Source organism: Trachemys scripta, chromosome 4, assembly GCF_013100865.1.
Source record: "Trachemys scripta elegans isolate TJP31775 chromosome 4, CAS_Tse_1.0, whole genome shotgun sequence".
NCBI classification, from domain to species: domain Eukaryota; kingdom Metazoa; phylum Chordata; order Testudines; family Emydidae; genus Trachemys; species Trachemys scripta.
The window spans coordinates 108,535,461-108,557,154 of NC_048301.1; the positions used below are offsets into that span (position 1 = coordinate 108,535,461).

Here is a 21,694-nt window from a genome sequence, read left to right on the forward strand (position 1 = left end):
ATCGATTCACATTTCTCCCTCACAGTAACACCGAGCAGTACCAGGAAAACAACATCAACCACATCTCTCTCTACAACTTCAAAAACCACTGCATCAACAGAGTCCATCCCAACGCCCTCACCAAAAACCACTCGAATAAGAACTACGACAACGACTGTGCCTTCCACCAAGTCTACCGAAACCAGTACAACCGCCACACCAACTACACCCACAACCCTCACTCTCACCACGACTACCTTGTCCACTAGCTCACCAGAGAGCACAACATCAAAGTCAACCCCTACCATTTCCACTACCTTTACCACGCCCACCACAACCACCACACCAACTACACTCACAAGCGTCACTCTGACAACGACGGCCCCGACCAGTACTTCACCGGAGAGCACCGCATCTGAGTCCACCACCCTAAGCACAGTGAAAACAACTACGCTGACGACAGTTTCTCCAACTACTACATCAACCAAGTCCACAACGGAGGCAACACCAACAGGTACATTTTAGTCATTGCTTTCATTCTGTACCTGGGTAATTACTGTTATAATAACTCATTTTGACGCTACATAGGCTTCTTCAGCCAAACATAACTGAAGCATTACTCTTCGGTACCTAGATGTCGAAAGGCCAGGGGAACTTTTTGCTTCATTTGCCTTGCTCTCTGCTCCCCATTCCGTCCCCCACACCCAGCTCCTTCTGACATTTCTCTGTTCAGACTAATTGGCAAAGGTCCCCTTCCGCAGTGTCCTGCAGTCACTCACATCTTGGAGAGCAAGGAAGCTCAATCATCTCGCTAGGAGAGGTAGCCACATCTCCTTGCTGTGGTACTCACTGACAAGGAGCATTTTCCTGTTAGGCCAATATAATTGCATTGATTGATGGTTTAGGAAAGCCTACTTCTTTTAGTCACCTTCCCGGGATTCAACCCTTTTTCTTTACTTTTCACTTTTCCTTTGCAGGAAAAGAGCCAACTAAACCTAGTACTCCATCCTCACCGGGTGAGCTGACAGTTCGTGAAATAAGAGTTACAGATTAGCCTTGCTCGTCTCAATTTTAGACCCTTGCATTGAGCCCTTCCAGATAAGGTTGCAAAGACACTAGGGACAAGGTGCCCTCTGGAAGCTAAAATAGCTCCCTGCACCTTCGGTATCTTTTCTGGGCCTAAAAAGCAGATACGGGGTTCCACAGATCTAGCTGTGCCCTGATCAGAAGAGCTAAACTGAGGTAGGGAGTTAACAAAGCATGAAGGACCCTACCCTGTGAGGTGAAGAGATGCCAGCTCCCACACCTAGCTTCAACAGAGGGAGCAGAAAGCATTCAGCATCTTCCAGGAATAGGGACCAAAACATGCAAGATAAAATAATCCAGCATTCATTTTCAGTGGGTTGGTAAAAGTCTGCAAGCATAATCTCTCTCAGAAACATTAGGTGGCATAGAGATGAGAGTCTCTCTCTCTGGAGGTATGGTGTAACCCAGAAAGCTTTAGATCAAAGTACCTCAAAGAAGCAACAAACATAACACAAAACCTTCCAGAAAGACATATACTACCTTACAAAAGTCAGACATGATTTGTTCACGCCCTATATATATTCCATCAGGGGGATTTAAAACACCACAACAGATCACAAGATACTCCTTTCCAGAAACGTCTGGATTTCTTTACAAAACAGTAAATACACTTGCTTTTATGCTATTTTCTTCTTTTCGCAACATTGCCAGTTAAGTTACTTATTGTCAGTGTTCCCACATATCACCATTACTAAAGATGTGAGGGGGCCACTTCTGAAATGTTTACCCAATTTTGTCACTTTTAATCTAGCACAACGGTGCACTCACTCTAAAACCCCTGCTCATAATGATACAGTTATTTACTCATAGAAAACTCTTCCTCTGCAATCCACCATTTTCTTGTCAACGTCACCATATCGATTCACATTTCTCCCTCACAGTAACACCGAGCAGTACCAGGAAAACAACACCAACCACATCTCTCTCTACAACTTCAAAAACCACTGCATCAACAGAGTCCATCCCAACGCCCTCACCAAAAACCACTCGAATAAGAACTACGACAACGACTGTGCCTTCCACCAAGTCTACCGAAACCAGTACAACCGCCACACCAACTACACCCACGACCCTCACTCTCACCACGACTACCTTGTCCACTAGCTCACCAGAGAGCACAACATCAAAGTCAACCCCTACCATTTCCACTACCTTTACCACGCCCACCACAACCACCACACCAACTACACTCACAAGCGTCACTCTGACAACGACGGCCCCGACCAGTACTTCACCGGAGAGCACCGCATCTGAGTCCACCACCCTAAGCACCGTGAAAACAACTACGCTGACGACAGTTTCTCCAACGACTACGTCAACTAAGTCCACAACGGGGTCAACACCAACAGGTACACAAACCTCCCCCATAGGAGATTGAAGCCCATTCTTGTGGGAAGTGTATGGTGTAAACACAGCATTTTCCCTTTTCTATCTAACTTGCTTTTTCTCACAACACTAAGCTCACTCTTCCAATATATCCCACCTCCTTTTCAGATTCTTAATCATTAGGATTGCATAGATCCCTTTAGAGATTTGACTCAAACTAATTCCTGGGGACGGACACAGAGGCAATTCAGTCTCTATACCTTCCTGAAAAAGGCACATCCTGGAAACCATTTCCTCTCAACGTGGCTGAAAGGAAACAGACCCAGGGAGTTTAAAATGGGTTGCAGATACGAGTCAAACAATGTGGGTGCTTTCTCTCTCATTGATGCACTCCAGTCCATTCATTTTGTTTTCCAGTTAGGCCAACTTAACAGCCATGGTTGATGGTTTGGTAAGGACTACTTCATTTAGTCACACTGACAGGATTCAAGCTTTTTTCTTTTTTTTACACTCTTGCTTTGCATGAAAAGAGTCACCTAGACATAATACTCCTGTCTCAAGGGGAGAGTTCCACAATCGGTGGGTAAAATCAGAGTTCTAGATCAGCCTTGTTCATCCATTTTGACTTTAGCCCCTCAAAATGATTTAAACAGTCCCGCCCCACTACTTTCCCAACCAGTAAACACCCTTGCAAATGTGTGCATTTTTAAAATGGTTGGCAATTAAGTCATTTGTTTCAACCGTTGGCCCATTCTCCATTACTAAAGGATGAGAGAGGGCCACTTCTCAATAGTTTGCAAAAAAGAAATTGCCATTGATCTAGCACAAAGTTGCCTTCATTCTAAAACCCCTGTTCATAGTGATACAATTATTTAGTCATGGTAAACTCTTCCTCTGCAATCTACCATTTTCTTGTCAACGTCACCATATCGATTCACATTTCTCCCTCACAGTAACACCGAGCAGTACCAGGAAAACAACATCAACCACATCTCTCTCTACAACTTCAAAAACCACTGCATCAACAGAGTCCATCCCAACGCCCTCACCAAAAACCACTCGAATAAGAACTACGACAACGACTGTGCCTTCCACCAAGTCTACCGAAACCAGTACAACCGCCACACCAACTACACCCACAACCCTCACTCTCACCACGACTACCTTGTCCACTAGCTCACCAGAGAGCACAACATCAAAGTCAACCCCTACCATTTCCACTACCTTTACCACGCCCACCACAACCACCACACCAACTACACTCACAAGCGTCACTCTGACAACGACGGCCCCGACCAGTACTTCACCGGAGAGCACCGCATCTGAGTCCACCACCCTAAGCACCGTGAAAACAACTACGCTGACGACAGTTTCTCCAACGACTACGTCAACTAAGTCCACAACGGGGTCAACACCAACAGGTACACAAACCTCCCCCATAGGAGATTGAAGCCCATTCTTGTGGGAAGTGTATGGTGTAAACACAGCATTTTCCCTTTTCTATCTAACTTGCTTTTTCTCACAACACTAAGCTCACTCTTCCAATATATCCCACCTCCTTTTCAGATTCTTAATCATTAGGATTGCATAGATCCCTTTAGAGATTTGACTCAAACTAATTCCTGGGGACGGACACAGAGGCAATTCAGTCTCTATACCTTCCTGAAAAAGGCACATCCTGGAAACCATTTCCTCTCAACGTGGCTGAAAGGAAACAGACCCAGGGAGTTTAAAATGGGTTGCAGATACGAGTCAAACAATGTGGGTGCTTTCTCTCTCATTGATGCACTCCAGTCCATTCATTTTGTTTTCCAGTTAGGCCAACTTAACAGCCATGGTTGATGGTTTGGTAAGGACTACTTCATTTAGTCACACTGACAGGATTCAAGCTTTTTTCTTTTTTTTACACTCTTGCTTTGCATGAAAAGAGTCACCTAGACATAATACTCCTGTCTCAAGGGGAGAGTTCCACAATCGGTGGGTAAAATCAGAGTTCTAGATCAGCCTTGTTCATCCATTTTGACTTTAGCCCCTCAAAATGATTTAAACAGTCCCGCCCCACTACTTTCCCAACCAGTAAACACCCTTGCAAATGTGTGCATTTTTAAAATGGTTGGCAATTAAGTCATTTGTTTCAACCGTTGGCCCATTCTCCATTACTAAAGGATGAGAGAGGGCCACTTCTCAATAGTTTGCAAAAAAGAAATTGCCATTGATCTAGCACAAAGTTGCCTTCATTCTAAAACCCCTGTTCATAGTGATACAATTATTTAGTCATGGTAAACTCTTCCTCTGCAATCTACCATTTTCTTGTCAACGTCACCACATCGATTCACATTTCTCCCTCACAGTAACACCGAGCAGTACCAGGAAAACAACATCAACCACATCTCTCTCTACAACTTCAAAAACCACTGCATCAACAGAGTCCATCCCAACGCCCTCACCAAAAACCACTCGAATAAGAACTACGACAACGACTGTGCCTTCCACCAAGTCTACCGAAACCAGTACAACCGCCACACCAACTACACCCACAACCCTCACTCTCACCACGACTACCTTGTCCACTAGCTCACCAGAGAGCACAACATCAAAGTCAACCCCTACCATTTCCACTACCTTTACCACGCCCACCACAACCACCACACCAACTACACTCACAAGCGTCACTCTGACAACGACGGCCCCGACCAGTACTTCACCGGAGAGCACCGCATCTGAGTCCACAACACTAAGCACCGTGAAAACAACTACGCTGACGACAGTTTCTCCAACGACTACGTCAACTAAGTCCACAACGGGGCCAACACCAACAGGTACATTTTAGTCATTGCTTTCATTCTGTACCTGGGTAATTACCGGTATAATAACTCATTTTTACGCCACATAGGCTTCTTCAGCCAAACATGACTGAAGCATTACTCTTTGGTACCTAGATGTCGAAAGGCCAGGGGACCTTTTTTCTTCATTGGCCTTGCTCTCTGCTCCTCATCCCCTCCCCCACACCCAGCTCCTTCTGACATTTCTCTGTTCAGACTAATTGGCAAAGGTCCCCTTCCACAGTGCCCTGCAGTCACTCACGTCTTGGAGAGCAAGGAAGCTCAATCATCTCGCTAGGAGAGGTAGCCACATTTCCTTGCTGTGGTACTCACTGACAAGGAGCATTTTCCAATTAGGCCAATATAATTGCATTGATTGATGGTTAAGAAAGCCTACTTCGTTTAGTCACCTTCCCGGGATTCAACCCTTTTTCTTTACTTTTCACTCTTCCTTTGCAGGAAAAGAGCCAACTAAACCTAGTACTCCATCCTCATCTGGTGAGTTGACAGTCAGTTCGTGAAATAAGAGTTACAGATTAGCCTTGCTCGTCTCAATTTTAGACCCTTGCATTGAGCCCTTCCAGATAAGGTTGCAAAGACACTAGGGACAAGGTGCCCTCTGGAAGCTAAAATAGCTCCCTGCACCTTCGGTATCTTTTCTGGGCCTAAAAAGCAGATACGGGGTTCCACAGATCTAGCTGTGCCCTGATCAGAAGAGCTAAACTGAGGTAGGGAGTTAACAAAGCATGAAGGACCCTACCCTGTGAGGTGAAGAGATGCCAGCTCCCACACCTAGCTTCAACAGAGGGAGCAGAAAGCATTCAGCATCTTCCAGGAATAGGGACCAAAACATGCAAGATAAAATAATCCAGCATTCATTTTCAGTGGGTTGGTAAAAGTCTGCAAGCATAATCTCTCTCAGAAACATTAGGTGGCATAGAGATGAGAGTCTCTCTCTCTGGAGGTATGGTGTAACCCAGAAAGCTTTAGATCAAAGTACCTCAAAGAAGCAACAAACATAACACAAAACCTTCCAGAAAGACATATACTACCTTACAAAAGTCAGACATGATTTGTTCACGCCCTATATATATTCCATCAGGGGGATTTAAAACACCACAACAGATCACAAGATACTCCTTTCCAGAAACGTCTGGATTTCTTTACAAAACAGTAAATACACTTGCTTTTATGCTATTTTCTTCTTTTCGCAACATTGCCAGTTAAGTTACTTATTGTCAGTGTTCCCACATATCACCATTACTAAAGATGTGAGGGGGCCACTTCTGAAATGTTTACCCAATTTTGTCACTTTTAATCTAGCACAACGGTGCACTCACTCTAAACCCCTGCTCATAATGATACAGTTATTTACTCATAGAAAACTCTTCCTCTGCAATCCACCATTTTCTTGTCAACGTCACCATATCGATTCACATTTCTCCCACACAGTAACTAAGACCGTGGAAACCACAACACCGAGAAGTACCAGCAAAACAACACCAACCACATCTGTCTCTACCACATCCAAAACCTCTGTATCAGCAGAGTCCAGGCCAACCTTCTCACCAATAATAAGTCTAAGAAGCACCTCCTCACCAGGAACCGCTCCAGTAAGAATTGTGACAACGACTATGCCTTCCACCAAGTCTACCGAAACCAGTACAACCGCCACACCAGCTACACCCACAACCCTAACTCTCACCACGACTGCCTTGTCCACTAGCTCACCAGGGAGCATAACATCAAAGTCAACCCCTACCATTTCCACTACCTTTACCACTCCCACCACAACCACCACACCAACTACACTCACAAGCGTCACTCTGACGACGACGGCCCCGACCAGTACTTCACCGGAGCGCACCGCCTCTGAGTCCACCACCCTAAGCACAGTGAAAACAACTACGCTGACGACAGTTTCTCCAACAACTACGTCAACTAAGTCCACAACGTTGTCAACACCAACAGGTACACAAACCTCCCCCATAGGAGATTGAAGCCCATTCTTGTGGGAAGTGTATGGTGTAAACACAGCATTTTCCCTCTTCTATCTAACTTGCTTTTTCTCACAACACAAAGCTCACTCTTCTAATATATCCCACCTCCTTTTCAGATTCTTAATCATTAGGATTGCATAGATACTTGTAGATGTTTGACTCGAACTAATTCCTGGGTACAGACACAGAGGCCAATACACCCGTTTCATTCCAGTGCAATCCAGTCTCTATACGTTCCTGAGAAAAGTACATACCAATAACCATTTCCATTTTAGACATATATTAATTGAAAAGAGTTCGGCATGGTTTCTTCCATCCTTATATATGTTTCATCAGTAGGAATTAAACCACCTATATTCTCTCCCCTTCAGAAACCCTTGCTCATTTATGTTTTTTTAACAAGCTTGGCACTAATGGTACTTATTTCTAGTGCTCCCCCATTTCTTCATTACTAAAGGATGAGAGAGGGCCACCTGTCAGTTATTTCCAAAATTTATCTCATTTAATCTAGCATAAAGTTGGGCTCTCTCTAAAAAGCTTGTTCAAGTTTAGGTTATTATATATTCATTTTATATGTTGTTTTTGCAATCTATAATTTTCTTGTCAATCTGACCATATCAACTCGTATTTCTCCCTCACAGTAACAAAGGCCATACGAACCACACCACCACAAAGAACTACCCCCAGAAGTACGACGAAAACATCACCAACCACATCAGTCTCCACAACATCCAAAACCACTGCGTCAACAGAGTCCACCTCAACCTCCATACCAAAAACTAGGCTGATAACCACAACTCTGACAACGACTACTCCTTCCACTACATCTACTCAGTCCAGCACAACTGCCACACCAACTACACCAACAACCGTCACATTGACAACAACTACCTTGACCACTAGTTCAACGGAGAGCACCACCTCAGAGTCTACCTCCACCCAAACCACTACTTCTACCACCACAAAAACCACAATGCTGACATCCTCTACCCCTTCCATTACCTCTACCAGGTCCAGCACAACCATCACACCCACGACCGTCACTCTGACAACGGCCCCGAGCAGTACTTCAACGGAGAGCACCACATCAGAGTCCACCACCCCAAGCACCGTAAAAACAACTACACTGACAACAGTTACTCCAGCTACTACATCAACTCAGTCCACAACGGGGGCAACACCAACAGGTACATTTTAGTCATTGCTTTCATTCTGTACCTGGGTAATTACCGGTATAATAACTCATTTTTATGCCACGTAGGCTTCTTCAGCCAAACATAACTGAAGCATTACTCTTTGGTACCTAGATGTCGAAAGGCCAGGGGAATATTTTTCTTCATTGGCTTTGCTCTCTGCTCCCCATCCCCTCCCCCCACCCAGCTTCTTCTGACATTTCTCTGTTCAGACTAATTGACAAAGGTCCCCTTCCACAGTGCCCTGCAGTCACTCACATCCTCTACCCCTTCCATTACCTCTACCAAGTCCAGCACAACCACCAACTACACCCACGACCGTCACTCTGACGACGGCTCCGAGCAGTACTTCAACGGAGAGCACCACATCAGAGTCCACCATCCCAAGCACAATAAAATTCACAACACTAACAGCAATTTCTTCTACTGCTATGCCAACTGAGTTCCGAATCAGGACAACACCAACATCAACCAGTATATTAGTCATTGATTTCATTATGTGCATGGGCAATTACTGGTATAATTCTGTGTTTCAATTGCTTTTACGCTACATAGGCTTCTTTAATCAAAAAATTGTGAATCGTTACTTTTTGGCATCTACAAAGGCCATAGCAACATTTATATTTATTGGCCTTGCTGTCTATCCCTCCGACCCCTCTTACATTTGTTTGTTTAACCCAATTGGCAAAGGTCCCCTTCCACAGTGCCCTGCAGTCACTCCAATCGGGCAGAACGAGGGAGCCCAATCTTTCCCCTAGCAGGCAAAGCCAAGACTCCTTGCTATGGAGCTCACTGCCAAGGAAGGGGAGGAAACAAGTTACAGGATAGGGGAAACTTGGAATCTTGTAGGGAAGAGAGACTATGAGAAAAGAACAGCCCCTGTCACAAAGCTCCACCACAGGAGATTAAATGCCATTCTTACAAGAAGTGTATGGTGTAAACACAGCATTTTTCCTGTTCTATCTAACTTGCTTTTTCTCACAACACAAAGCTCGCTCTTCCAATATATCCCACCTCCTTTTCAGATTCTTAATCATTAGGATTGCATAGATCCTTGTAGATATATAACTCGAACTAATTCCTGGGTACGGACACAGAGGCCAATACACCCAATTCATTCCAGTGCAATCCAGTCTCTACCTTTTTGTGAAAGGCACATACCAAAAACCATTTGCACCATTTGTGGTTGAAAGGAAACACACCGGAGAGTTTGAAATGGGTTGTAAATAAGAGTCAAAGAATGTGAATGCTGTCTCTCTCACATATGCACTCCATGCATATCCACAGCTATTTTCCAATTAGGTGAATATAATAGCCTTGGTTGATGGTTTGGTAAGGCCTACTTCCTTTAGTCACACTCACAGGGTTCAAGCTGTTTTCTTTTCTTTACACTCTTGCTTTGCATGAAATGGGTCAGCTAAACCTACTACTCCTGCCTCAAGTCAAATCTTCCACCCTGAAGTGCTCCCCCATTTCTTCATTACTGAAGGATGAGAGAGGGTCACTTGTCAGTTATTTCCATTTTTTTTTCTTGTTTAATCTAGCACAAAAGTTGAGCTCTCTCTAAAAACCTTGTTCATATTTATATAATTTGTTATGGTAAACTCTTCTTCTGCAATCCACCATTTTCTTGTCAGTCTCACCATATCAACTCACATTTCTCTCTGACAGTAATAAAGACTATAGAAAGCACATCACCACAAAGAACTATCCCCATCAGTACGACGAAAACAACACCAATAACATCTGTCTCTACAACGTCCAAAACCACTATTTCTACAGAGTCCACTCCAACCTCCTCACCAAAAACTAGGCTGATAACCACAACTCTGACAACGACTACTCCTTCTACTACGTCTACGGTGTCCAGCACAACCGCCATACCAACTACACCCACAACCGTCACTCTGACGACAACTACCTTGACCACTAGTTCAGCGAAGACCATCATGTCGAAGTCCACCTCCCCGCAAACCATTACCTCTACCACCACAAAAACCACATCACTGACAACCCCTATACCTTCCATTACCTCTACCACATCCAGCACAACCACCACCCCAACTACACTCACATCTGTCACGCTCACGACAACGGTCCCAACAGCTAGGTCAACATCAGAGTCCATCACCCCAAGCACCATAAAAGCCACAACACTGACAGGAATTTCTTCTACTGCTATTTCAACTAAATCCACAATGAGGACAACACCAACACCAACAGGTACATTTTAGTCATTCCTTTCATTCTGTGCATGGGAAATTATTGGTATAATACTTGTCTTTTAATTGCTTTTATGCAACACAGATTTCTTTATTCAAAAATTTTGGAACCATTACTCTTTGTTACCTTCTTTTGATCACCTCAGAAAGCTCACTGGTCCAAAATATTATATATATGCCAATTTAAATATCTTGTTTGATAGTTTGAGGTGTCTTCATTTAGCCACATCATATGTTCATTTTTTCCCTTTCTTTAAACTCTTACTTTGCAGTAATAAAGTCAACTAGAAAAACCACAACTTCCAGTACTTCTATTAAATCCACTACAAGCACTTCACAAACAACTACGCCAATCTCTACCTCAACTGAATTTTCAACATTGGAATCCACCACTCTGCCTAATGCCACTACCTCAATCACCAAAAAACCGATATCAAAAATGACTACGTCCACATCTACGGCTTCGACTCTCACTGTGATAACATCCACTACTCCGAAAACCACAACCATCAAAATCACAACTTTTTCAACTACCCCAACTAGTTCATCAACTGAGACAGCCACAATCAAATCAACTACATACATAACACCAACCACAACAAAAACCACAGCTCTATTCAATGAAACAACTACAGCTTCTACTGCATTTACTACAGGCTTTCACCCCCCTGGTAAGTTTTAAATGGAGTATTATGCAATCCGTTATAGTTTGTTGTCTTTTTTGTACGCTACAATCACTTTTAACATAATTTTAAAATAATTTTTCTGAATGTTTATATGTAAGAGCTTATACATCTTATAGTCATAAATGATGATAGTTAAACAAACATTAGCAAATGTCCCTAATTGCATTCTGTCTCCATCCCACTTTCTCCTTTTTATTTTGATACACATATTCCTGCAGCTGAAAAATATGGGTTTTATGTGAAGTAATACATTTTATTCAGAATGTATTCAGCTAAGCAGCCTTCTTAAGATCCCACCACTAAATATCTAACAATCATCATTAGTATTTCTTGGTGATATAATATGCCATTTTTGATATATTCAAAACCTTTTTTATTTTTCATTATATTCTGAACAGAACACTGCCATTTGGAGATTCATCAATATAGCCATTAACCAGGACAAAATTTTCACTTTAGTAGAGTGTTCATGCAAGAATAGCCAAGAAGTGTCATAGCTTATTGGTTATATTATTAATTTGGTATGCTTTAACTTTACATGCTTTTGCAAAGTTTACCTTTCTACTATTAAAATAGTTCCTTTTACAACAAGACAAAAAAGTAGGGAAACGACGAAGTTCCCCAACTATTTTTTTTATTTTGCATTTATTTTTCTGATCCTTTCTCTCTTTCTTTTTAGGCTCTGTGGAGTATTTAGACACCTTTTCCTTCCTGCCACAAACCCTGCTGTTCTGTCGGCATTGGTTTATGGCTTAACCACCGTCTTCAACTCGTTGTTATAAAAATAATTTTGACAGTTGAACATTTCCACTTTTAGCTTTTAGAGCAGAAAATGCATTAGAATTGGCTGAAAGTACCATAGACCACTGTTAAAATTGGTACTTCACATTGTAGGATGGGAAGATTTAAATTGTCCCCCCTGTATTTGAGTCTTCCTTTTCTCTCAACTTACTTCTCCCGTTCACCAGTTTTACGTGACCAGGATGGGAGTGTTGTGTTTGAGTGATGAATTCCCAACTGTTTGTGAGTTGGTGCATGTAGCATGACAATGCCTGTTAAGAATTTGATAATTACTCAAGTTTCCCCAAGATTACATACTAGTTCATTCAGATCTTTCCTTTGCTAGGCTATTTGGAAAAGTTAGAGGGTAATGTTTTTCAAAAGCATGTTAGTGACTTAGGAGCCTAAGTTTCATTGACTTATTTAGGTACCTAAGTCTCTTTGGAAAATATAACTTGGAGGGTACACTTTTGAAAATTTTGGAAGATAATTGCAGTCAGAGCAGTTCTCTATATTTTGCAGATCTTTGCTTGCTTAACCAATTGTGTAACTGCCTGTCACAATTCTGCCATCACTCACATTACATGTCTGACAACCAAATGGTCTCTTTGTACTGAAGTACTGACTATCTTTGGTAACTGAGGTGAAAAAGCATTCAGATTAAGAGCTCTATCTATTTTTCTGATGAAACAGAAAAGTATCTTGTTTCATGCCACAGCCATCATTTGAAATGGATTGTATAACTCATTTTGTCAAGTGTTTTCTGATACCATGGGGTAGGAAAGGGACTATATAAATCCAAGATAATTTCTGTAGTTTGAAGATTGAGCACCCTGATTAAAGGATATGACATTGTGCTATTTATACCTGATTAAAATACCCTATACTGCCCTTGATGTTACTCCGGTAGTGAGCCCCTTGTTGGAATGGGAGAAAAATTAAATCTCAAAAGATTTCCGCCACTATTTGATCTTTTAAGTTTTGATATCTGCTTTGTTTCTTTTCATTCTCACAGTTTACTGTGTATTCCTTTTTCACAGGCAAAATGCCTACTTTACTAACTACAACACCTTCCAAAGGTTAGTTCCTCAGTCAGTGAGCAATGTAATAGTGCTGTGTTGGCTTCCATGATGTTTTGTTATTATAATGCTATTTTCTTTCCTCTAACACTTTTTCACCCCCTATGTGGGTAACTCATATACGTTTGCTGACCTTTCAGGACATTACCAATGCCTTTCAAAAAGCTGAGTTTTAATCAAAATGAAGGGCTCAAATAATTGCTCTTGAGATACAGACTATAAAATAATGGTTGGAAGGAGGCATCCCATCCTTGTGTCTAATAGGATAGACTTTCTGGTTCCTAATAATTTATTCCATTTACCTTGTCAATACTATAGTCTGGTCCTACAGCCCAGCAACCCTTCTTTTGGATGAGAGGCTTAGCACTGCTCTAAGTACTCATTAGAGAAGATCACTTAAGAATCATAGAGTATCAAGGTTGGAAGGGACCTCAGGAGGTCATCTAGTCCAATCTCCTGCTTAAAGCAGACCAATCCCCAGGCAGATTTTTGCCCTAGATCCCTAAGTGGCCCCCTCAAGGATTGAACTCACAACCCTGGGTTTAGCAGGTCAATGCTCAAACCACTGAGTAGAATGAGGTGCTGAGCCACAGGGGGAAAGCAATCTCTGTTCACAGCACTCCCAGACTAGGAGCATTAGACCTTTCAGTCAACTTACTGCTCAGTGTGTAGTGTTAATTTGAGTTGCCTCATGATATAAAATAAGACATCAATATATTTCACTTGGTAACCTCATTGAGCATAGTCACTAAGCAACAAGTAGCATTGTGTGTTCCACCTAGAATGCAAGTCTGGTGGGGAGGGGAGGAGAAGTAAAACTTTATAACATTAGCCTGATCAATGCTACAGCATGGACATTCTGTATGTTGGCTACATCTGATTGTCATTCGTTTTCGGACATGTTATATCAGAGAGACATACTTTAAGTCCTTAACCTCTATGCTATTTAGAAGGCAAAGAAATCAAAGATTTTTTAACCAGAACTGGCATGATAGCCTGTATTATTTGTATCCTTTCATTCTCATCAGTAATACAATTCAAGTGTTTTCCCTGTTGGGTGTCATTTTCACTTTGTTCTTTAAAACTGGATTCTATTTCATTCATTAGAGATTCCAGTTTCTTACCCTTTTCTCAAATGTGTTTTCTTGTTTCAGCTCTGATTCAACTTAGGTGCCTAAGTTAAAAATTACTTGTTTTATATTATTGGCTTGTTAATGATCAGTTCTCTTCAGCCTATTGGAAATGTCTAATTGAAATGTTTTCGCATAGGATTTAGCCTGTATGCTTTCAGTCCACCAGAGCTAATCCAATATCTTCTCAAGTTAGATTTCTGATCATTATCTTTCTTTTCTTTTACATTTGACAGAACGTTGTAGAGAGATTGAATATGAGGAGCAAGTGACTTACAAAGGATGTACTACAAATGTCACCTTGACCCGCTGTGAAGGAATGTGTCCATCTTCAGCAAAGTAAGGATCTATGAGAAATTGCACAGCAAAGATGAGCTAAACCACACTGCTTTATTTTATTACCTTTTTTAAAAAGAATGTGTTTTGGTAAGCACCAGTCTGCTGAACTGCTTTACAAGGCAGAGAACTACATTTCCCCACTTCCCTAAAATAAAAACATGGACGTCTACATCCAAGACATGTGTCACTTCTAAGGATGTTAAGCTGCTCTGTTCTCTTGTACAGAGGAGGTCATCACAGACTAAAATTGTCAAAAATCTCCAAGTTTACAAATAAAGGTAGAAAGCAAGCCAGGAAATTTCTCCCAAATTCATATTTGGTGACATTATATATAATGGCATTTCAGCAGTCTCCACTACATCATGCTGCATATAGATCAATTGTGTTTACAGTTATGAAAATGATTTCTCAAACAGACAGCCCCAGTGAATAAATAGAGCTGCCCAGGCAAGGGATCAAGGCTCCAATAAAACTAGGAATTTGCCACTTGAATGGAGAGGTCCAGCAGTGGTGTACACTAATTCTGAACAATATAGAAGTGTTTATTACATCCGCCCAGCAGTCAACATAAAGAGCCAGGCTATTGAAAAGAAAACAGTGAATGGCTACAATATTTAACATAAGTAAATTCTGAAGCAAAAAGCTGCATGCTTATAAATGAGTTCAGTTCTCCATCAGCAGTTTAAAATACAGGTTAGTAGCTGTTATAACTATAAAGGGAAGGGTAATAGCTGTCCTGTGTACAGTACTATAAAGCCCCTCCTGGCCAGAGACTCCAAAATCCTTTTCCCTGTAAAGGGTTAAGAAGCTCAGGTAACCTGGCTGGCATCTGACCTAAAGGACCAATAAGGGGACAAGATACTTTCAAATCTTGGGGGGGGGGAAAGGCTTTTGTTTCTGTTCTTTGGGAGTGTGTTCGTTCTCGGGACTGAGAGGGACCAGACATTAATCCAGGTTCTTCACATCTTTCTAAACAAGTCTCTCCTATTTCAAACTTGTAAGTAAATAGCCACGCAAGGCGTGTTAGTTTTCCTTTGTTTTTCTCAACTTGTAAATGTACCTTTTACTAGAGTGTTTATCTTTGTTTGCTGTACTTTGAACCTAAGACTAGAGGGGAGTCCTCTGAGCTCTTTAAGTTTGATTACCCTGTAAGGTTAATTTCCATACTAATTTTACAGAGATGATTTTTACCTTTTTCTTTAATTAAAAACCTTCTTTTTAAGAACCTGATTGATTTTTCCTTGTTTTAAGATCCAAGGGGTTTGGATCTTGATTCACCAGGAGTTGGTGAGAGGAAGGAGGGGAATGGTTAATTTCTCCTTGTTTTAAGATCCAAGGGGTTTGGATCTTGATTCACCAGGAGTTGGTGAGAGGAAGGAGGGGAATGGTTAATTTCTCCTTGTTTTAGATCCAAGGGGTTTGGATTTGTATTCACCAGGGAATTGGTGAAAGGTTTTTCAAGGTTTCCCAGGAATGGAATCCATTGAAATGGTGGCAGCAGAACCAGAGCTAAGCTGGTAGTTAAGCTTAGAAGTTTTCATGCAGGCCCCCACATTTGTACCCTAAAGTTCAAAGTGGGGATCCAGCCTTGACAGTAGCTAAACACAAAATGGGGTAAAACAAAAAAAACAAACAAAAATAAAGATCTTAAGATTGGAGAAAGATTTTAGGGTACACAGTATATCTGGAACTGATTTTTGAGAGGGATTACTTATCTTTCCAAGGATGTTCACCATCATCAAGGAAAGAGAGGCTAAAACATAGATAATTTAATATAAATTGAGCCAATCTTTTCCTTCTTTAAAGATCATATGATATAAGAATAGTAAAGGGCAAAACCAATTTTTTTTCCATTTTTCAGTTTCCCTAATTTAAATGTTTATGTAATTGTTACTGTAAACACAAATTGTTTGAGACCTCTAGGCCAAATTCTACCATACACACACACACACGGTGACAGAATTTGCTCTTTAAAATGTAGTTGGCTATAGGCATAAAACTATGAAAAATAGCATCTTCAGAGTAGAATCCGAGTCTCATCTACGTACTTTAGTGTCTAAAATTATTTTTTACTACTTTTATACCTGTTAGCTCTGTAGCGCCAGCACAGATATAGCATAGGAAGTTTCCTACTTGTTACTCTGTTATTGAGATCAGAGACAGAAAATGACATAGCCTGACTCTCAGATTTTCAGCTGAGATTCTGGTGCTGGTAGCTAGGGAAAAAAACCATTTTTAACACGCAAACTGTGCAAAGAGAAATTGTTGATGCATAATATAACCACTGTATAAACAATAGATATTTCAAAGCCATTTTGCAGAGAACCCCCATATTTTAATGGATAGCCTTAAAATTACAATTTAGGTTGGAATTCTCAAAAGAATTCAAGGGGAACTAGGCAACCAAACCCCACTAATTTTCATTGGAGTTGAGTGGCTAAGTCTCATATGCCCTTTTGAAGCTCCAGCCTTAAAATGTAAATTGAAAGTTTTGTTTTGTATCTGTTAGGGTAGAAGTTCAGGGGTCTATATTTCTCCTGCACAAAAAGTTATCATGAACCCATAAAACAGGGCAGGTTGTTGCATTGCTTACAGACCTTTAGCTATTAAGGATTCTATTAATTCTTGCAGGAAAAACAGCACTATAACAAGTCTTTGCTGATGAATAAGAGGGAATGATTTTCAAATTTATTTTTGAAACATATACCCCTATAATATACACCTATAATATTTAAGCGTATCCACATGTAGCTTTCTGAATCTATTTAGGATCTTAGGGCCAAATAGATAGTATAAATCATTGACTTCAATGACGCTGTGCCAGTTTGCCCCAGCTGAGGATCTGGCCCATAGTTTTATATTTATTCATTTGGATGTGTCTTTTTATATTTTAACCTGTTTGAAGCACAAAAGGGTTTAACTCATGTTACAGACCTTTGTAGTTATAAATGCCACCACAGCAGCGTATTATGTCCCGAATCCATAAAATGACATTACTGTCAGAAGCATAGGTTAATGACACAATCCTTCAGAACCAGCTGTATCAAGTTCTCGTGAATCTACACGATATGTGCTTTCCATACAAGTTAGAACATGGCCTGTAAACTCATCTCTTGTGCTAAGGGTTTGCAAACAGCTGTTTTGCCTAATCGAATATTTGATTTCTCTTCATTTTAACAGGCTAAATATCGCAAAGATGATGGTAGATGTGGAATGTGGCTGCTGTATGCCAGTCACACTACATAAAAAGGAACTGAAAATGCCTTGCCCAGACCCAGATCGCCCTGGAAAGAGGCTCATTATGGAAATCATCATATTTGGTGGCTGCGTATGTAACTATGATGGCTGCACACACTAGCTGGGCCTTTTCAAACAGTATCAAACCCGATTTTTTTTTTTAATGAAATTACATGGTAATAATTTACAACGTTTCAAACAATGACTGTTCATTATTATGACCTCTTTTATGTCTACTTCTGCTGATTACATGGGCCAGCTTTGTAGGGAGACACCCAGGGCAGTTATCTAGAATGCAGATAACTATAGTATTAGAATGATGTGAATAATTTATTTCTAAATTGGGGGGGAGAAAGGGAGGATCCAGGAGTGTCTGGCTTGCTCAAGACACTCTTTAACCAAATGCTGAAGGCTGGCCTGACTGATTATGTACTATATAATACTAATGGGGGGTTTGCTCTTTCAAATACAATGTGACGAACTGCTAATTCTTTACATCTGTGTTCAAGTGACCATTGGGTTAGAATGCACTTTCTACTGTAAACAGCTGCAGTGTTTCTGTAAATTCATAAAATGATCTGTTAATCCATAGAATGCTAGCCAGGGTCTAAGTGGATGACATCTGAAAAGAATAACTAGGAGAGGAGAGAAGAAGTTAGCCTAGGGGCTTGCCAGGAAGTGAAAGAATGGTATGATATCTGGGAGGGAGGCCATCACACTTATTTGTGAGTGGTGAGGGTTTCCTGAGGGTGTTAAAGATGAAGGGAACATACCTGCCAACACATGAATACTATAAAGAGAGACAAATAAGCAGGAAAAAATACAAACAACCTTTAAAAATGCCACGGAACCAGACGACGGGGGGATCTTTTTGGATGAGCAGCAGCTGAAAAATAAATATTCTGCTAAAAGTAGGGAGAGCTGGCAAACATAGGGTGCTCTTTAGTGAGGGGATTGCAGGAAAGTCCAGCGTACTTATTGGGTCTTGAGGCTGAGTCAGCAGCTGGATGTTGGAGGGGTTTGCAGGCAAGTTATACAGCAAGATGGGAGGCAAGGCTTTCTGCAGAACGGAGAGGTTGGGTTAAAGCGTTTCTCTGGGGAGTGTGAGAGGGTTCAGTAGCTGGGTCTCAGAGCACCTATAAGGGATATTATGGGAAGTTTTAACAGCTAGAAGAGTATGAGGAATCACTTGTCAGGCAGGTGGAGATTTCTGTAGTTTGCCTGGGAGTTGCAGGACAGTTTGGCAGCCTGGACAATTGGAGTCAGGTTGAGGCATTTTTGTAGGAGGGACCTGTTAACAGAATGTTTGTCCACAGTGGCTCAGTGCCCTTTATCGAGAAGTGTACTCTCATTTGCACTTTTATGGGTTAGAGATGCATTTCTTTTTTAAATGTATGTTCAATAAATTGCAAATAAAAAGCTAGCACAGCAGTGATGTCATCTGTGTATTCCTTCAATAGTTTCCTTTCCCATCTCTCGTTTAACACAAACAAGATGGGGGAGGAGTGGCAGGGGGATTTTTACATGTTCATGACCTAGAGCAGGGGTGGCCAACCTGAGTCTGAGAAGGAGCCAGAATTTACCAATGTACATTGCCAAAGAGCCACAGTAATATGTCAATAGCCCCCAATCAGCTCCCCCCTTCCCAGCGCCTCCCACCCACTGGCAGCCAATCAGCGCCTCCCCCCTCCCTCCCCATCAGCTGTTTCATGGGGTGCAGGAGGCTCTGGGGGGGGGGAGGAGGGAGGACACAGCAGGCTCAGGGGAGGGGGCAGGAAGGGGTGAAGTGGGGGCAGGGCCTATGGCAGAGCCAGGGGTTGAGCAGTGAGCACCCCCCAGCACACTGGAAAGTTGGTGCCTGTAGCTTCAGCCCCAGAGTCGGTGCCTAGACAAGGAGCCGCATATTAACTTCTGAAGAGCCGCATGTGGCTCAGATTTCCCTATGTGACCGTCGGCCTCTCACTCCAGCTATCTGAACAGAGTCATTTCAGCACTGAGTGAAAGAACAGGTCCTTACACTGAACTTGGGTTTCATGGAAAGCATTAACGAGACAGGTACCTGGCCATGTAAGAATGTAATGGAATAAAATTGAAAATGAAGAAAAAAATCAAGTATTTGAGAGGGGGAGTTAAGAATAATGTATATGATAAAGTGTTCTGACAAGTTGTCTTACTAGATCCCTGATGCCCTCCTTAACCCTGCTTTGGACAAGCTACTTTCCCATTTCTAATTACATCCTACCTTTCTTTCCATCTGTGGAACTTAATTTCCTCTACTTTTCTCAATCTGCAGGCTTCCCCCGCCCCCACCTCTGTTTCTTCCTTCACCACCTCAGTGCAGATGCAGATGCCAATTCCAACCTGTCCCAGGATTCCAGAACTGCTAACTGCAGAATTCCCGTTACTCAGCCCATCCAGATTCTTAAACTTCCAACAACTCTTAAAGGCTTAGCAGCCATGTTTCCCAGAAGAGCAAGCATCTACAATAGGGACAAGTGCAGTGCCCTTTTACTGAAGTTGTTAGTCATACCTTTGTTCCTGGTACTGGTATCTTTCATGTCTTAAAAAACTCTCATATCCCTACAGTCAGCAGCGGCTGGGGGTGTATTATTTCTAGATTAAAAAAACCACTAAAATTATGATGTGTTTTATATTTTGGTTTGATGATACTAAGGTTCAGGACCATCCTGATCTCTTCAGGGAATGATTTGTTCCAGATTCATGGCCAATGCCAAGAAAGCTCTGTCCCTTGCACACATTTTGACGTTGGAAGTTGAGATTTCTGTTGCTTCAGGAGGATGTAGCTATCAGAGGGTCATGCTCAAGCAGGGTGAGGGAACTCTGGCCAGTCCACAGCAGGTTTTGGAGTTTAGGACTGAAACCTTGAATTCAACCTTGCCTAGTTCCCAGGAAGCCCAAGAAGAGAGCTTGAAAATCTGCTGAGATCACATCAGGCTGGGCCTTTACTATGTTTTGACCTATCAGATGATCCCTTAATTCCTCCTGAGCAAGGAGCCCACTCATGCATGTGAAAATCTACTTGGGTTAGGAACACAAAGTCCTTCAGCACCAGGCAAGACAGACATTTACCTTCAGCATTGACACCACGTTGAACGTGAACTAGAGCACAGTGGGGAACTTTTTAGGGTCCCGAAATGGGGGTGAGGTCTGGAAAGTAGGAAATGGTGAGCTGCTTATTCTTCCACAACTAGGTTGCTCCCAGTCCCAAACATCCATGGGCCTGCTTGGGGGGGAGGGGGTGGATTGACGTAGGCTAGCTGTAAGAGGACATGGTGGCCTACAGCAGCATCTGGGGATAAGAGCCCAGTATTTTTCACAGCTGGTGTGTGGCTGGAAATTCCCATTCCTGTCAATATCTTCCCCAGGGAAAAGGAGAGTTACTACAGCTTACTTAGGGCAGCAACAGACCTGCTCTGTTACAAACCATTCTGAGTGAAAAAGTTTATACTTTTATTTAAATATTTTTGAGCCTCTAACTAATTCAGATGACTGACTCTCCCTCCCCTGAGAATTAATTTTCATTTATTTGCCTTGTGTTTCCATGACTATGCTCCTGCTTGAGAGGGAGGAGTGAAATTGGGCTCAGCTCACTCAAATATTTCAGATGATTCGGACTCTCCTTACCCTCAAAGACTGATTGTCTCCTCGCATGCTCTGACCCAGCCTGGAATATTAGTACTGAAGATGGGAGGGACCAGGTTACCATCCTTGCCCCACTATCTGGTATGGCAGGATCCATTCTGAATCTGGATCCTGCCATACCAGATAGTGGGGCAAGGAAAAAAAAAAAAAAA

General features: G+C 42.0%; 1 protein-coding gene across 1 annotated transcript in view; it reads left to right on the top strand.

Moving 5' to 3' along the window:
* Window positions 1-18,000, top strand: part of MUC6 (mucin 6, oligomeric mucus/gel-forming) — a 76,342-nt gene extending 58,342 nt beyond the window's left edge. The window contains exons 29-41 of the mRNA XM_034768775.1: window positions 26-493; window positions 957-1,006; window positions 1,817-2,414; window positions 3,345-3,812; window positions 4,743-5,210; window positions 5,673-5,711; window positions 6,666-7,184; window positions 7,855-8,400; window positions 10,078-10,629; window positions 10,901-11,299; window positions 13,135-13,173; window positions 14,540-14,642; window positions 17,823-18,000. Coding sequence (XP_034624666.1) covers window positions 26-493; window positions 957-1,006; window positions 1,817-2,414; window positions 3,345-3,812; window positions 4,743-5,210; window positions 5,673-5,711; window positions 6,666-7,184; window positions 7,855-8,400; window positions 10,078-10,629; window positions 10,901-11,299; window positions 13,135-13,173; window positions 14,540-14,642; window positions 17,823-18,000 — 4,427 coding nt within the window. The remainder of the gene's footprint in view (window positions 1-25; window positions 494-956; window positions 1,007-1,816; window positions 2,415-3,344; window positions 3,813-4,742; window positions 5,211-5,672; window positions 5,712-6,665; window positions 7,185-7,854; window positions 8,401-10,077; window positions 10,630-10,900; window positions 11,300-13,134; window positions 13,174-14,539; window positions 14,643-17,822) is intronic.
* The last annotated feature ends 3,694 nt before the right edge of the window (window positions 18,001-21,694 follow it).